At 35.7% G+C, this 19,363-nt stretch overlaps 1 protein-coding gene across 3 annotated transcripts in view; it reads right to left on the reverse strand.

Moving 5' to 3' along the window:
* The window catches only part of VMP1 (vacuole membrane protein 1), a gene marked incomplete at its 5' end in the record, with an annotated part of 103,575 nt that overhangs the window by 50,002 nt on the left and 34,210 nt on the right, over positions 1-19,363 (reverse strand). For all 3 annotated transcript variants that reach the window (XM_079725875.1, XM_079725873.1, XM_079725874.1), the window contains one exon: positions 8,757-8,888. In XM_079725875.1, coding sequence (XP_079582001.1) covers positions 8,757-8,888 — 132 coding nt within the window. The remainder of the gene's footprint in view (positions 1-8,756; positions 8,889-19,363) is intronic.

Consider the following 19,363-nt stretch of genomic DNA (forward strand, 5'->3'; position numbering starts at 1 on the left):
AGAGAATAATTAAACCTTGCATGAAACAGTCCACAAAGTACATAACAGCTCTCTAGACGTAACTCTTATAAATGATGCTAGAATTGTTCAAGGTCATAGGAAGCTACATTCATTCATGTCTACCTCCCACAGACATTTAGTAAAAACATGATAGAAAGCCAAGAGCAAAAGGAAGTCAGCTTAGTGGAAAAATACTGCCCAATCTCAATATTGTAGTCACAAAACTAAAGTAGGTACCATAAAGAATCAGAAATCAAATAAATGCATTAATAATCTTATTTTCTCCCCCAAATACCTACAGAACAAAATCCAATCATCAGTCAAAACTGGAATTTAAGTAAATACTTAGCTTTAAAATTGTTACCTAGAAACAGTTTCCTAGTAAAAGCATATACACCCTTTAACCTAGTTGGAGAGCACACGGTAAAGCAACGAGAGCCAAGGTTTTTTTCACTCTTCCTGCTGATAAACTTATTCTACCAAAGGCCTTTACCTTCAAGAATAAAAAACACATTTCCCACCCCATTTCATTTTACTTAATTTGCTATTTTAGCTACAGTTGACCCAACTTTTTTATTGCTCTTGTCAAATTGGGGGTTTTACAAAATACATGCATCTATGAGGAAATTCCAGCACCAAAGTCACATAAACTTTTGGATTTTTATGGAACTGATTACTATAAAAACTTTTAAATCACAATCACAATCAATAAGCTATAACTAAAAAGATGTCAGGAAACTTATAGATTACCAAATAAAAACCTAGTATCTTTTTATATACCATTAATAACTATTTACAAAAATATAATATCCAACTTATAACAATAAAACCTAAGAGAGGGGCTTCCCTGGTGGCGCAGTGGTTGAGAGTCCGCCTGCCGATGCAGGGGATGTGGGTTCGTGCCCCGGTCCGGCAGGATCCCACATGCCACGGAGCGGAGCGGCTGGGCCTGTGAGCCACGGCCACTGAGCCTGCGTGTCCAGAGCCTGTGCTCCACAACGGGAGAGGCCACAACAGTGAGAGGCCCGTGTACCGCAAAAAAAAAAAAAAAAACCTAAGAGAAAACTAACATGTTAAAATCACTGGGAAAATAGTGTTAGAATACACAAATAGGTAATGACCTGAAAAAGGGAAACTTAGATTCCTACATTATATGATTGGCAAAAATATTTTAACAGATCAAAGATTTAAAGGTAAGAGAATAAAACCATAAAAATACTAAAAGGAAATGCAGCAGAATATCTACTACATAATCATAAGGGTTCAGGAAGATAATTTTAGGCAGGACTACAAAAGGAAACATCTAAGATATTGGAATAAAGACAAAAATGTGAACTTCTTTATCCAAAAAGCAAAACATAGTAAAACACACAGTGAACAATATGGAAAAATTACTGCCAGCATATGACAAAAGGAATCCCCTTAAAAATGTCAATCAATAAGAAAATGAAAAATACACTAAATATAAAAAAATGGGTAAACGAACCAGTTAGACGAAAGGGTTTTTTTCTTTTTCTGTGGTTTCAACATTTTATACAATAAACATACTTCGTAGTCACAAAGAAAATTACTAAAAAAAAACAAAGATGTGGAAAATATTTGATGACTGAAAAATGTTCACTGTATGTTTTTATATTCAAAACAAGTCATAAAATAATAAATAGAATACGATTCACTCACAAATATTTACAGAGAAAAAGAATGAAGGATGAAGGGATTTTTTTTATGTATACAAATACCAATTTTCTACAATGAGCTGTACGTAATCACTTTGTAATAAGAACACAATTTTAAAAATCAGTATCAAATGTCTATGATATATATGTGAAAAAGGAATCTAAGACTAATATATATGGTATGATTTTAGCTTTTATTAAAAAAAAGTGTTCCATACACAGAAAACAGTCTAGAACATGGTGGTTATCATCCTACTCTGGGGAGTAGGTGCGTGTGCACTTTCACTTTTTACTTTTAATACTTCTGGAATGTTTCAATTTATAAGCACTAACATAATTTGAAAATATGCAAACCTGGGAAAAGTAACAGAAGCAAAGAGCCTAAGACAAATTTGTTACTAAAAACAAAAAATGTTTGCAATATCACTGATCTAGACATAAAATGACAAAACTGTTGTAAGTTTATTTGCATAGTGAAAATGAAAAACAAACACAAGGATGCATCACAAAAGTGTATCAGAACAGCTGAGGAGGGACTTCCCTGGTGGTCCAGTGGTTAAGAATCCGCCTTCCAATGTAGGGGACGCAGGTTTGATCCCTGGTCGGGGAACTAAGATCCCACATGCCATGGGGCAACTGAGCCCATCTGCCACAACTAGAGAGAAGCCCGCTCACTGCAATGAAAGATCCTGCGTGCCACAATTAAGACCCAACTCAGCCAAATTAAAAACAAAAAACACACAAACAAAAAAAACGAAAAAAAAGCAGGTGAGGTATCTTACTTGGATATAGTAATATTCTACACAGTGTTAAGCAAGAACAGACAAAAACAAAAACCTTATATTTGACAAATTTATTTTGCAAAACTCTCCTTTGACTAATGAATTAAAACATTAGTACTCTCTCAGCTAATTTAAAATGTGGAAAACTGGCAACAGCCCCCTCCCCAACCTGCAAAATAAATAAACGAAAGTTAAAAACCTCATAACCCTTTGTCTACACCTGGGAAAAAGTATGTAGGGATAAATAAACCTACATATACTGAAATCTATAATAAGCCACAAAACTGATGGATACTGGTGAAAAAAAGCATGAAAGGCAATAAAGAAAGAAAAGAAAAATCAAATCAAATGTAACACAAAGAAAAAAAATTTTTTTAATCAGTTCTTCATTTTTTGTTGCATTAACCTGGATGAAAATGTTGCTATGCTGGCTTACAGTAAGCAAAGCACTAATCTCAAAGTCAGAAAACTGGGTTGGGTGTTGGCTCTGAGATTCACCAGCTGTGTGCTCCTGAATGTTTTTCCTATTCAAATCAGGCAAAATATCTTCTACTTCATTGTTTGTACTGAGGCACTTCATTCAAGTGCCTTACACACAGATTTTTATTGACCTTACAAAGAAAATTAATAGGGAAGATGACAAAATTGTCAGGAATAAGTTACTCTTTTATTATATTGTTTTCTAGTTTATATAAACAATTGACAGTACATACAATTGTAATTTGGGGTAAAAATTTTAAATAAAATGTTCATAAAGAGTATATAATTTCTGACTAAAGAACATGAAACAGAAGTGTACGTTTTGCTTACTTGATTTTTTAATATAAGCAAATATGAAATTAGGGAATAAGAAATATAAAGTTTATCCTAAAACAGTGATGGTAATTATTGGCCTTATAGGATGAAAACAGTCAAACCTCATGACCATTAGAGTATTGTGGGGACCTCGCTGGTGGCACAGTGGTTAAGAATCCGCCTGCCAATGCAGGGGACACAAGTTCAATCCCTGGTCCGGGAAGATCCCATATGCCGTGGAGCAACTAAGCCTGTGTGCCACAACTACTGAGCCCACGTGCCGCAACTACTGAAGCCCACGTGCTCTAGGACCCACGTGCCACAGCTACTAAGGCCGCGTGCTGCAACTACTGAAGCCTGTGCGCCTAGAGCCTGTGCTCCACAACGAGAGAAGCCACCACAATGAGAAGCCCACACACTGCAACGAAGAGTAGCCCCTGCTTGCCGCAACTAGAGAAAGCCCACATGCAGCAACGAAGATCCAACGCAGCCAAAAAAAAAAAAAAAAAAACGATAATAATAATAATAATGGCCATAAGGGATGAAGGAAAAAGATTATTACCCTAATGGTAGATAAAGATTTAGAGTCTTCAAGATGTAAAAGTCTTCGAGAGCTCAAATTACATGTATAAGATGAAGCGTGATTTACTTCTTCATCAAATTCTAGGAGACCTGAATTTTTGGAAGTTGAGCTTTTAGATGGTAACAAATTTACAGAATGTATTATTTATAATCCAAGAATCAAAAAATTGTGAAGAATGAAATGAGTCATCCAGCTAATGTTCTACTCAATGCAGGGAGTCGCTATGCATGGATCCATGAAAGGTATCACATAGAGGGAGACAAGGAACTCATTCTTTTTTGAAACAGCAATTCCATTTGTACACAATTAAAATTTATAGGAATTTTTTTTTTAATATTGAGCCAATGTCAGCCTCAGAAAACTTTCACTGGCTAATTCTAAGACAAAGTTTACCTCTATTGTTTCTCAGCATGAGTATAATTCATGAGTATAACAACTTCTGAATATTTCACAAGCTCATCAATTCCCCCTTTCAAGGAAACATGTCTAAATTCTTTTCAACAGTTTCTCACATTATATGATTTCAAGATCAATTACCATCCCATTCCCCCTCCTAGAGAAATTCTAGTTTGTATAGTAAGTGTTCTATTTCAAGATGACCAAATAAGACCGTTGCCCCTGTGATAGGCTAAAGATGGCTACAAATTCTTTACTTACTCCTCTCATTGAGAGGTGGGTCTAATTCCCCTCTCTGAACATGGGCTGGCTTTAGTGACCTACTTCACCAGCACAGTGTGGCAAAGTGACTGGGATTTCTAGGTTAGGTTACAAGAAGCCTTGCATCTTCCAGCAAGGTTCTTTCAGAACACTTGTTAGAACTCAGGTGCCATGATATGAGGAAACCCAAGAAGCCCCATGAAGAGTAACCTGAGGTCCCAAACCAACAGTCCAACTGAACTCCAAACCAACAGACAGAATCAACTTGTCAGTTATATAAGCAAACCATCTTGGAAGTAGATACTCCGATTTACAGTCAAACCATTTTGCCTAAATTGCACAGCTGTGAGCAATATAAACTATTCTTGTTTCAAAGCACTAAATAATGGGGGGGGTTATTACTCAGCAATAGATAACTGGAACACCCTTTATCTTAATAATAACCCCAAATAGAAACACTGAACTCTGTCTTTGATGAAACTAGTATTAATAAATGAAGACGGGCAGATGGGAAGGAAAGATTATACCAGAGAGGCTGCAGTGGAAGATATAGAAGAGAAGCAAAGTGATTTGCACTACAGAACTCCACAAAGGATCATCAGCAGAACTGCAGAAGAAACTGGGGTAGGGCTGAAAACAAGGAGGCTGTATACAAAGTACTTAGCATAGCCAGACATCTTCCTCCCCTAGTCCCGAAAAAGACATCAAGTATAGTCTCTAGAAAGTATACCAAAGGTTCTGGACTCAGGATATCTTTGTGCAGGCATCCACGGTCTTACCACAAAGTAGGTTAAGTGAAAGTCTACTCAGTAAATGAAGATCTCTAACCCGCCTTCTACAACTTAGCTTTAGAATGTCAGCAGCAAGATTTATATCCCCAAGGTAAGGAACTGGAAGATCCATCACTAAAGAAACTGAACTACCCCAAAGGAAAGATGCACAAAAACTGATATACAGAGTTTCCAATAAACCAGGTGGCCTGCGACTCCTATACCTTGCCTCCACACACATAGTTTCCATTTGGCTTTTATGTGCCTTATTCTTACATATAAATAGAAAAACAAGGATCACCAGACTTTGAGGAAAGCTTCCAACAGGAAACAGAACAGACAAAGGGGGGGGGGAAAAAAAAAAAGAAATGCCTGGAGTATTGAAAATTTGAAGAAACTAAATACCTTCAAAAAGATAGGATAAGCCATTTTTGGGGAAGTATAATACAAATTGCTTTTTGAAAATAAATATATGACAGTGGAAAAACATTTTAATATTAGATTATAGAAGATAAAGTTGAGGAAATTGCATACACAGTAAAATGAGATAAATATTAGGAGGAAAATTATAAAAAAAATTAAAATGATGGGTGTTGGAGTCCCAATATCAAAATAATGGTAATTCCAGAAAGCAAGAGTAGAGACCAAAGATGGTAAACTGACACAGAAAAAATACAAGAATGGGGCTTCCCTGGTGGAGCAGTGGTTGAGAATCCGCCTGCCAATGCAGGGGACACGGGTTCGATCCCTGGTCTGGGAAGATCCCACATGTCACGGAGCAACTAAGCCCGTGCACCACAACTACTGAGCCTGTGCTCTAGAGCCCGCGAGTCACAACTACTGAGCCCGTGTGCTGCAACTACTGAAGCCCGCGCACCTAGAGCCCATGCTCTGCAACAAGAGAAGCCACTGCAATGAGAAGCCCGCGCACCGCGACAAAGAGTAGTCCCTGTCCACCGCAACTAGAGAAAGCCCGTGTGCAGCAACAAAGACCCAAGGCAGCCAAAAATAGATAAATTTATTTAAAAAAAAAAAAAAAGGTTTCCCAAAACTAGTGGACTCTAGGTTGACAAGTTTCCCAAGTGCCTAGCAGAGTAAATATTAAAAAAGACCCATACCTCAGATAATGAATCTACAAGCTTCTACAGAAAAAACCAAAACAACCAAAAAGACTACCTATAAAGAGGGCTCAGCATGGCATTAGGTATATCACTATCAACACCAGAAGCCTGAAGATGACTGAGAAATGCCTTCTGAATTCTAAATTAAAAAATGACTTCAACGTAGAATCCTATATTCATCTAACTGACTGAGTGTGAATGAAGAATACAGCATTTTAAGAATTTTCCTTCTACTTATCCTTTCTCAGAAAGGTACCGCAGAATATGTTCAACTAAAATTAGGGAGTAAATCAAGAAAGAGCAAGATAAGGGATCCAAATCAAGAGAGAAGCAATGGCGCAGAGGGCCAAGAAAACACCACATACAGACTAGAGTGGGAGCATGGGGGAATCCAGAGTGATGACTCCAAGAAAAAAAAAATAGAAATGGTATTAATTTAAGTGCATTACCAAGTGGAAAGTGATCTTGAGAAGTGTTTCACAGAGCTGGTAGAAAGAAGAGATTGAGGAAACCATGCAAATAAAAAAATATTAATTCCAAAACAAAAAAACTTTAAGGAAAATAATCACAATACATTAGTTGGCTTAACAGAGAACACTACTTATACCTGTTTGGGATCCAACCACAGCATGAAAATTTAAAGCCGTACACCATCTTAGACTGATTCTATTTCAACTTGCTGATTTTATATAGATGATAAAAGGTTTGATATGTTAAATGACATGCATTAATTAGTGCCACAAATGACAGAGGTTATCAGTTATCACAAATCGGGATACTCAACCACCTATGTCTATAGATGTACATTGTTTCAGTAAATGGAATTTACCAGTGATGCTGCCATTCTGAGTTCTGGTTCCAGCTCTACTTCTAAGCATGTAAAACTTGGGAGGTAACAATTTCTAGATCTGCAGTTTTCTATAAAATTAGAAAAATGGTACCTTTCCATACTACCTCAGAGTTAACACTAGGGTCAAATCAGATAGTGGACTTTAAAAAGCATTAAAAATAATTTAAAAGTATTATTAGTAATTATTAGTAATAATTATTAGCATTAATATAAACATTATGATGTGAGGAAGAAAGGCACAATATTTGGTTAAAACAAAGCGGATACAAGGACAATTTGCCTCTTTCCATGCAGGGAGATGGCCATAGCTCTTTGACTGCTTTGTTTTATGTTTGGCTATTCTACATTCATATTTGAAAGTTTGTTTTCAATTAAAAACTATAACTATCCATAGTTGATTTCCATTTAATAATGCTTTTTTAAAAAAAGGACATCTGTCATTTAAAAAAACATTTTTTTCCCTCTCTAGGGTAGTGGGTTTGGGGTTTCAGATTCCACTGAGAAGAAAACTATGAACTAATTGAACAAAAAAATCTATGCGTACTTACATGGGCACATGCACTTACAGACGCACAATAATAAGACAATTTAGATCAAATCTGGGGAGTGAGATGTATTTTATATGAAAACTTTCAAGAATCTCTTTTATATTCTTTTTATTTATGTCTATGTTGATTTCTACTATCCTCCCTAAGATGGAGACTCAATCAGTTAATAATGTTCGTAGAAATTTTCCTACAAAGAAACAACACCTATTTTGTAACACTAAGATACATGTTGATATATAGTTTGTGCTCAGGTGTAAAAGGCCTCAGCCTCCCCCACGCCCCCCAACAAAGGATAAGTTTATCTTAATTGCCCCTTCTTTTTTTTTTTTTTTTGCGGTACACAGGCCTCTCACTGTTGTGGCCTCTCCCGTTGCGGAGCACAGGCTCTGGATGCGCAGGCTCAGCGGCCATGGCTCACAGGCCTAGCCGCTCCACGGCACGTGGGATCTTCCCGGACTGGGGCACGAACCTGTGTCCCCTGCATCAGCAGGCGGACTCTCAACCACTGCGCCACCAGGGAAGCCCTAATTGCCCCTTCTTAATTGGGAGTTAAGTTTCCTCTAAACATGGTAAAGTATTTTGGTGTTATTTTCAAAAAGTTAATTAGGAAGTTCTATTATTTTTGATTCACAGCCTAGTCCACCTATTTATCCCCCTTACTTATTCACTGGTCTGCTTGATAATACTTATAAACACATAATGGACAAATAATGTTTCAGCTCCTTAACCTCCCTGGCCACATGAATTTACCCTGGTTTAGTCTGAGTTGTCTTGTTGCCTCTTTCTGTATTTCTCTATTCTAAGATCATGAGTATAATCATTTTCATATTTCAGCTTTTCTAAATATTTTATACTAAACTATGTGTTTACATTGGCAGTTTTCTTCTTCAGAGTAACTATTAAAAAATTTACCTTAATCATAACCTCTTTAAGGGATAAATAAAGTATTCTATTTTTTCCCCCACTGATCTTACTTGTGCAGTCTCTGCATGTTCCAGCATCTCTTCAAATTCCTGATAGTCTTCATCATCTGGTTCAGCACCTGAGAGGCGAGCTGCCCTGGCCATGAAATAGGGAGGCAGCTCTCCAATCGCTGTACCAATACCCTATGTAAAAAAACCAAATTACTTACATGAGATTTTCTCAACACAGTGAAACTAAGCAGATCAAATCTTTATTTTTCAATATCACCAAAAGCATGTTAAGATGTATGTATTAGGGAGGAAAAGATATATCACACAATCAGGAGGACATGAGTTTGAATCATACCCTAATACTGACCTACACAATGCCAGGCCAGATAACATACATAAAACTCTTAGACAATCCCTCGTACGCTGCAGACACTAAATTAATGTTAGTTCTCTAGCATCTCTACTTGTATCCTCTGTTCTTACTTTTTACATCTCTTTTCATTTTATTAAGTTTAGAAATAGCAGGGGTGGGTGGGATGAATTGGGAGATTGGGATTGACATATATACACTATTGATACTATGTATAAAATAGATAACTAATGAGAACCTACTGTATTGCACAGGGAACTCTATTCAGTGCTCTGTGGTGACAGAAATGCGAAGGAAATGCAAAAAAGAGGAGATATATGTATACGTACAGCTGATTCACTTTGCTGAAACAACACAATATTGTTGTGTTGGGATTAAAAACCTACATTAATTTGAAAACTAATAAACCTGTCAGAGAATAAGAAAAAAAAAAAAACACCATTTTTTTTTTTTTTTAAACTGCACAGTGACATTTATTGTTTCAGCCTGGAAAAACATCCCTTTTTAAAATTTCACACAGCAAAGCAAGTTAAAAACTTCCCTCGTCAAATAAATGATAATTTAAACAAGAACTTGCTAAAGAAACAGCAGAAACTAACACAGTATTGTAAAGCAACTATACTCCAATAAAAATTTTTTTAAAAAAAGAAATAGCACATGGTTTTCTAGACTTTTGAAATGTTATTTCTTTTTTTTATTGATGTATAGCTGATTTATAATATAATATTAGTTTCAGGTATAAAACAGTTATTCAAAATTTTTATAGACTATACTCTATTTAAAGTTATTATAAACTGTTGGCCTATTTTCCTTGTAGCTTATTTATTTTATACACAGTAGTTTGTACCTCTTAATCCCCTATGGCTATCTTGTCTCCTCCTCCCCACTTCCCTCTCCCCAATGGTAACCACTGGTTTGTTCTCTGTATCTGAAATTGTTTCTGTTTTGTTATAACCACTCATTTGTTTTAGTTTTTTAGATTTTATATGTAAATATATATATATATATATATATATATATATATATATATATATATATATATATACATACACTGTTATTTTTGTCAGTTCCCCCTCTTTTCAAATATTCAAATGATTTGCTAATGAGCATTCACTAGTATAGCTGTTTGATATATAGGAAATCTTCTGATATTGAGGATGTTGTTTTAATCCCAATACAACTTTTTTGTTCAGAGTTAAAGCTTTTAACACACTGTGGTCAGGAAGCCCCTTGAAATCTCAACATTAGGATGGATAAATTTTCACCACAGGAAAAATGTTGATTTCCTCAGGACACTGAGTGACTCATGTTTCAGTCACTTTGTGGATTCTTGTTTTTGAAGAGAATTTTTTTTTTTTAATCAACTTAGAACATAAGGATGAAAACAAAGGTAAAAGAATCAGGAACTTGGTTTGGACATATACGGCTTAAATACAGGATAGATAATAATGCAAGAGGCCTGTAGTCTCCGGGAGAATTCTTAACTTTGAGCTATGCTTCTCTGCCTTGAGTCATAGTGAATGAAAGAGCTTTGGTAGTTTTCAGAAGCAACTTTAGGCTTTACTGTTTGCTATGTCCTATGGCTCTGCCTGCAAATGCCTTGACAAGAATCCCCAAGGGACATTACGAAATTCAAACATTTTACAATCACAGTGTTATACTCCAGTGTGTGAAATCAATCATCTCCAAGTGTAACTGCATTATCCACATGTGAACCAAGAGTTATGAAAAGAACATACTTAAGTGCCAAAAGAATAAGACCATATTTAGTTAAAGAACAGAGAGAAGAGGGAGAGGAGAGAGATATATATATACAAAGAAGGATATAGGAAGAAAACACAAATCATAATTTGCTAAACAAGAGAAGTTAATTTAGTCACTTTTGGAGGATGTTAGAGAACCAACTAATTATTTTAAAAACTGGTAAATAAAGAGAAATAATCAATTATTTATCCTGTCTTACCTATATGGAAGATATCTCAGGGTAACCAAATTGGTGATAAGGAGAAGTTTCTCTTTATAAAAGTATTCCAGTCAATAACTAAAGAAAAAAATGATGCAACTGGAATGCCCCCATTTTATAAACCCTAGTAAAATAATGGACTTATATAATAATGGTGTTAATATCATAAACAGAAAGACAACCAGACATTATTGCACTTTGTGATAGAATACGTAAGACTATAAAGTGTATTCTTGTAAAAAAAAAATTTTTTTTTCAAGCCTCTCAACCAGGCTATCAATTCACAGGAAACAGAGAAACATATTTAAATTACACCAACTGGAATACAATCAGTAAAATTCAGACCGTGGAAAACTATACTTGACAAACAATCCAGTTTCATCAACAAATATATTTGAAAAGAAAAACAAAGAAATAAACACAATCAGAAAAATCTGAACACTAACTGGGTAATTGATTTGAAGAGACTATTCCTAAATTCTCTTAGGCGTGACAATGTTTTTTAAGTCCTACGGTTGATATATTTACAGATAAAATATGATATGTTACCTGGAATATGCTTCAAGATAATTTTGAGCAGTGTGAGGAGGGGTCTAGATGAAAGTATTAGCCAGGAGTTAATATTAGCGGAAGTTGGGTGATAATATATTGAATTAATTATATAATTCCCTGTACTCAAAAAAAAATTTTTCATGACAAAAAGTAGGAAGAAAAGTTAATTGCAACATTTTATTCAAAACATAAACTTCTCTTAAAACATGTTAAGTCAAATTTCAATAGTTCTGAAAGCAATCATATGATTCAAACTCATGACAAGTTTCCCTAAAGTTAAAAAGGAAGTAATAATGGATTGAAATGAAATCAAGAGCTATATACTGTCTTATACTTAGTTGACCATATTCATTGTTATATTTTAATTCTGTTCATGTTTTCCCATATTAGCAAGGAGTAAGAATGGTGATCATGCGCCAGTGTTCTATTTTTTATGCATATAAATAAAAAGGAAATATAGTCATCCAGACAGGTCCCCTTAAGACACATTATATTCCAGACACAGAAGTGTGTTTAGTCAGTTATCTCAAATTAGATACTGAAGTCCCATAATTTCATGATTCTTTCAAAACAATTTTATAATTCTTGCAAAATCAACATAAAAAAAAAAACTAAATTGTGGAACACTAAAAGCTGTCAGCCCAAGTTTAATTAAGGGGAAGAAATGACTGGCTTCCTTATTGCAAAAGAAAGACAAGTGGTATTTAGTCAAGCAATAATTCAGAAAGCTCTTCTAAAAACTGTCCACTGCATATCAATTCATTACCCTGAAGTCCTTGCTTCTTGAATTAGAGAAGAGTTTAATGTGCACAAAATATGCAAAACCAATAGAGAAACACAATATCTTACTGGAGTGTCAATTTTATTAAAAGATTTTGGGGAAGACAAAAATCCTAAATTTTCGTGCTTTCAAAAGTTTTGTCAACTGGATTCACAGGTAAATCACCAGCATCTTGCTTTTCTATGTTAGGAATTATGTTTAATGGTAAAAATCTGGGGAGTAGAAAAGTTTACATATGCTGACTACTCAGAAATTACAGTAGTTTGGTATTATCAGTGTGTTAATAATCTTTAAAAACAAAACCATTTTCTACTAAATATTCCAACTGCAAACATGAAACAGAGGCTAAAAGCCAAAGTTTGGAGGGTAACTTGGAACCACTGTGAAATTCAAGGCTTTTACAGCAATGTTTAAAAAACAATTATACCAATTTTAGTAAAATTAGCAGATTGTTTTACAAACGAAAAAAGAGAGAAAATGTGCTTCCAGTTTCCCTTAAGGTCAGTTTTAAAATGACTTCAGGAAGGAATGAAGTTCTGATACATGCTACAACATGGATGAAACTTGAAAACATTATGCTAGGTGAAATAAGCCAGACACAAACAGACAGATACTGTATGATTCCATTTATACTGGTTATCAAGAATAGGCAAATTCATAGAGGCAGAAAGTCGAGAGGTTACTCTCTCCCCAGGGGCTGGGGAGAGGAGGGAATGAGGAGTTACTGTTTGATGCATACAGAGTTTCTGTTTGTGGATGACAGAAAAGTTCTGGAAGTAGATATTGGTGATGGTTACACAACACTGTGAATGTACTTAATGCAGTAAATTGTGCACTTAAAAATGGTTAAACGGTAAACTATGTTATGTACATTTTACCACAATAGGAAAAAAACTCCCAAAAAACAAAACCATGAACTTAACAAATAATTGAGTTTAGGGACTTCCCTGGTAGTCCAGTGGAAAAGAATCCGCCTTATAATGCAGGAGACATGGGTTCGATCCCTGGTCAGGGAACTAAGATCCCACATGTTGAGGGGAAACTAAGCCTGTGCGTCACAACTAATGAGCTCACGAGCCTCAACTACACAGCCCATGTGCTCAGGAACCAACAAGCCACAGCTGCAGATCCCACATGCCCTGGAGCCTGCGTGCCACAACCAGAGAAGAGAAAACCCACATGCCACAACTAGAGAGAAGTCCATGTACCGCAACAAAGAGCCTGCATACCTCAACAAAAGATCCTGCATGCCGCAACTAAGAACCAACACAGCCAAAAATAAATAAAATAAATAAATAATAAAATAAGTCTTAAAAAAAAAAAGAAAGAAAAGAAATGAGCTTAAAAGGTGATATTCTAAAAACCCACGAGACCTAACAAATGAAGAGGAAATAGGCAGTCTACCTGAAAAACAATTCAGAATAATGATAGCAAAAATGCAAAATCTTGGAAATAGAATGGAGAAAATACAAGAAACATTTAACAAGGAACTAGAAGAACTAAAGAGCAAACAAACAGTGATTAACAACACAATAAATGAAATTAAAAATTCTCTACAAGGGATCAATAGCGGAATAACTGAGGCAGAAGAACGGATAAGTGACCTGGAAGATAAAATAGTGGAAATAACTACTGCAGAGCAGAATAAAGAAAAAAGAATGAAAAGAATTGAGGACAGTCTCAGAGACCTCTGGGACAACATTAAACGCACCAATATTCGAATTACAGGGGTCCCAGAAGAAGAAGAGAAAAAGAAAGGGACTGAGAAAATATCTGAAGAGACTATAGTTGAAAACTTCCCTAATATGGGAAAGGAAATAGTTAATCAAGTCCAGGAAGTGCAGAGAGCCCCATACAGGATAAATCCAAGGAGAAACAGGCCAAGACACATATTAATCAAACTATCACAAATCAAATACAAAGAACAAATATTAAAAGCAGCAAGGGAAAAACAACAAATAACACATAAGGAAATCCCCATAAGGTTAACAGCTGATCTTTCAGCAGAAACTCTGCAAGCTGAAGGGAGTGGCAGGACATATTTAAAGTGATGAAAGGGAAAAACCTACAACCAAGATTACGCTGCCCAGCAAGGATCTCATTCAGATTTAACGGAGAAATTAAAACCTTTACAGACAAGCAAAACCTAAGAGAATTCAGCACCACCAAACCAGCTTTACAACGAATGCTAAAGGAACTTCTCTGGGCAGGAAACACAAGAGAAGGAAAAGACCTACAATAATAAACCCAAAACAATTAAGAAAATGGGAATAGGAACATACATATCGATAACTGCCTTAAATGGATTAAATGCTCCAACCAAAAGACATAGATTGGCTGAATGGATACAAAAAAAAGACCTGTATATATATTGTCTATAAGAGACTCACTTAAGACCTAGGGACACATACAGACTGAAAGTGAGGGGATGGAAAAAGATATTCCATGCAAACGGAAATCAAAAGAAAGCTGGAGGAGCAATTCTCATATCAGACAAAATAGACTTTAAAACAAAGACTATTACAAGAGACAAAGAAGGACACTACATAATGATCAAGGGATCAATCCAAGAAGAAGATATAACAATTGTAAATATTTATGCACCCAACATAGGAGCACCTCAATACATAAGGCAAATACTAACAGCCATAAAAGGGGAAATCAACAGTAACACAATCATAGTAGGGGACTTTAACACCCTACTTTCACCAATGGACAGATCATCCAAAATGAAAATAAATAAGGAAACACAAGCTTTAAATGATACACTAAACAAGATGGACTTAATTGATATTTATAGGACATTCCATCCAAAAACAACAGAATACACATTCTTCTCAAGTGCTCATGGAACATTCTCCAGGATAGATCATATCTTGGGTGACAAATCAAGCCTTGGTAAATTTAAGAAAATTGAAATCATATCAAGTATCTTTTCCGACCACGCTATGAGACTAGATGTCAATTACAGGAAAAAATCTGTAAGAAATACAAAAACACATGGAGGCTAAACAACACACTACTTAATAACCAAGAGATCACTGAAGAAATCAAAAAGGAAATCAAAAAATACCTAGAAACAAATGACAATGAAAACACAATGATCCAAAACCTATGGATGCAGCAAAAGCAGTTCTAAGAGGGAAGTTTATAGCAATACAATCCTACCTTAAGAAACAAGAAACATCTCAAATAAACAACCTAACCTTACACCTAAAGCAATTAGAGACAGAAGAACAAAAAAACCCCAAAGTTAACAGAAGGAAAGAAATCATAAACATCAGATCAGAAATAAATGAAAAAGAAATGAAGGAAGCAATAGCAAAGATCAATAAAAGTAAAAGCTGGTTCTTTGAGAAGATAAACAAAATTGATAAAACATTAGCCAGACTCATGAAGAAAAAAGGGGAGAAGACTCAAATCAATAGAATTAGAAGTGAAAAAGGAGAAGTAACAACTGACACTGCATAAATACAAAGGATCATGAGAGATTACTACAAGCAACTCTATGCCAATAAAAGGGACAACCTGGAAGAAATGGACGAATTCTTAGAAATGCACAACCTGCCGAGACTGAAGCAGGAAGAAATAGAAAATATGAAGAGACCAATCACAAGCACTGAAATTGAAACTGTGATTAAAAATCTTGCCACAAACAAAAGCCCAGGACCAGATGGCTTCACAGGCGAATTCTATCAAACATTTAGAGAAGAGCTAACACCTATCCGTCTCAAACTCTTCCAAAATATAGCAGAGGGAGGAACACTCCCAAACTCATTCTATGAGGCCACCATCACTCTGATACCAAAATCAGACAAAGATATCACAAAGAAAGAAAACTACAGGCCAATATCACTGATGAACACAGATGCAAAAATCCTCAACAAAATACTAGCAAACAGAATCCAACAGCACATTAAAAGGATCATACACTATGATCAAGTGGGGTTTATCCCAGGAATGCAAGGATTCTTCAATACATGCAAATCAATCAGTGTGATACACCATATCAACAAACTGAGGGAGAAAAATCATATGATCACCTCAATAGATGCAGAGAAAGCTTCTGACAAAATTCAACACCTATTTATGATAAAAACCCTCCAGAAAGTAGGCATAGAGGGAACAATCCTCAACATAATAAAGGCCATATATGACAAACCCACAGCCAACATCGTCCTCAATGGTAAAAAACTGAAACCATTTCCAGTAAGATCAGGAACAAGACAAGGTTGCCCACTCTCACCACTATTATTCAACATACTTTGAGAAGTTTTAGCCACAGCAATCAGAGAAGAAAAAGAAATAAAAGGAATCCAAATTGGAAAAGAAGAAGTAAAGCTGTCACTGTTTGCAGATGACATGATACTATATGTATAGAATCCTAAAGATACTACCAGAGCTAATCAATGAATTTGGTAAAGTAGCAGGATACAAAATTAATGCACAGAAATCTTTTGCATTCCTATACACTAATGATGAAAAATCTGAAATGAAATTAAGAAAACACTCCCATTTACCATTGCTACAAAAAGAATAAAATATCTAGGAATAAACCTACCTAAGGAGACAAAAGACCTGTATGCAGAAAATTATAAGACACTGATGAAAGAAATTAAAGATGATATAAATAGATGGAGAGATATACCATGTTCTTAGATTGGAGAATCAACATTGTGAAAATGACTCTACTACCCAAAGCAATCTACAGATTCAATGCAATCCTTATCAAGCTACCAATGGCATTTTTCACAGAACTAGAACAAAAAAATTCACAATTTGTATGGAAACACAAAAGACCCCGAATAGCCAAAGCAATCTTGAGAACGAAAAGCGGAGCTGGAGGAATCAGACTCCTTGACTTCAGAGTATACTACAAAACTACAGTAATCAAGACAGTATGGTACTGGCACAAAAACAGAAAGATAGATCAATGGAACAGGATAGAAAGCCCAGAGATAAACCCACACACATATGGTCACCTTATCTTTGATAAAGGAAGCAGGAATGTACAGTGGAGAAAGGACAGCCTCTTCAATAAGTGGTGATCGGAAAACTGGACAGGGACATGTAAAAGCATGAGATTAGATCACTCCCTAGCACCATACACAAAAATAAACTCAAAATGGATTAAAGACCTAAATGTAAGACCGGACACTATCAAACTCTTGGAGGAAAACACAGGCAGAACACTCTATGACATAAATCACAGCAAGATCCTTTTTGACCCACATCCTAGAGAAATGGAAATAAAAACAAAAATAAACAAATGGGACCTAATGAAACTTAAAAGCTTTTGCACAGCAAGGGAAAGCAAAAGCAAGACGAAAAGACAACCCTCAGAATGGGAGAAAATATTTGCAAATGAAGCAACTGACGAAGGATTAATCTCCAAAATTTACAAGCAGCTCATGCAACTCAATATCAAAAAAACAAACAACCCAGGCCAAAAGTGGGCAGAAGACCTAAATAGACATTTCTCCAAAGAAGATATACAGATTGCCAACAAACAGATGAAAGAATGCTCAACATCATTAATCATTAGGGAAATGCAAATCAAAACTACCATGAGGTATCATCTCACACTGGTCAGAATGGCCATCATCAAAAAATCTACAAACAATAATTGCTGGAGAGGGTGTGGAGAAAAGGGAACCGTCTTGCACTCTTGGTGGGAATGTAAATTGATACAGCCACTATGGAGAACAGTATGGAGTTTCCTTAGAAAACTAAAAATAGAACTACCATACGACCCAGCAATCCCACTACTGGGCATATACCCTGAGAAAACCATAATTCAAAAAGAGTCATGTACCACAATGTTCATTGCAGCTCTATTTACAATAGCTAGGACATGGAAGCAACCTAAGTGTCCATCGACAGATGAATGGATAAAGAAGATGTGGCACATATATACAATGGAATATCACTCAGCCATAAAAAGGAATGAAACTGAGTTATTTGTAGTGAGGTGGATGGACCTACAGACTGCCATACAGAGTGAAGTAAGTCAGAAAGAGAAAAACAAATACCGTATGCTAACACATATATATGGAATCTAAAAAAAAAAAAAAAAGGTCAGAAGAACCTAGGGGCAAGATGGGAATAAAGACGCAGACCTACTACAGAATGGACTTGAGGATACGGGGAAGGGGAAGCTGGGACAAAGTGAGAGAGTGGCATGGACATATATACACTACATTAAAATAGATAGCTAGTGGGAAGCAGCTGCATAGCACAGGTAGATCAGCTCAGTGCTTTGTAACCATGTAGAGGGGTGGGATAGGGAGGGTGGGAAGGAGGGAGATGCAAGAGGGAAGAGATATGGGGACAGATGTATATGTATAACTGATTCACTTTGTTATGAAGCAGAAACTAACACACCATTGTAAAGCAATTATACTCCAATAAAGATGTTAAAAAAAAAAAAAAGGTGATGTTCTCTATCTGAAAGTCATCATACATGCTTCCTCTCCTCTGCCCTGCCACCATCCTGCCTCCTCACTGTACTCCTTATTATCCTTAGATATCCACTGAAACACTGCTATTTCAAGGAAATCTTCCCTGAATCACAGACTAGGAAAACATTTTTGTGTTATGCAATAAATTTCTCCTTCATAGCACTTATCTCAATTTGTTTAAATATTTATATATATAATTTTCGACAATACTTATATATACATTTTTTCATAATTATTTCCCTCACTGGAATGTAAAGCTCCATGAGGGTAGAGACTGTTAAGTTTTGGTCAGTCTGAATCTCCAATGCTTGGAGGCTTAATAACTATTATTGGAATTTATAACTGAAAAGAAAATTTGTGAAGCCTTACACTCACTAGTGATATAGTCAAATTGTGAAAGATGAAAAAGATACAAACTGAAAAAAGGTAACCTACTTATCAGCAACACCAAACAATTCATTTTAATGGGCTCCAAAGACTTATGTGAACAAGTTGAAACTGAGGTTGACCCTGGTCTTTATCTTATAATTGGAGGTACTA

Source organism: Hyperoodon ampullatus, assembly GCF_949752795.1.
Source record: "Hyperoodon ampullatus genome assembly, chromosome: 19".
NCBI classification, from domain to species: Eukaryota; Metazoa; Chordata; class Mammalia; order Artiodactyla; family Ziphiidae; genus Hyperoodon; species Hyperoodon ampullatus.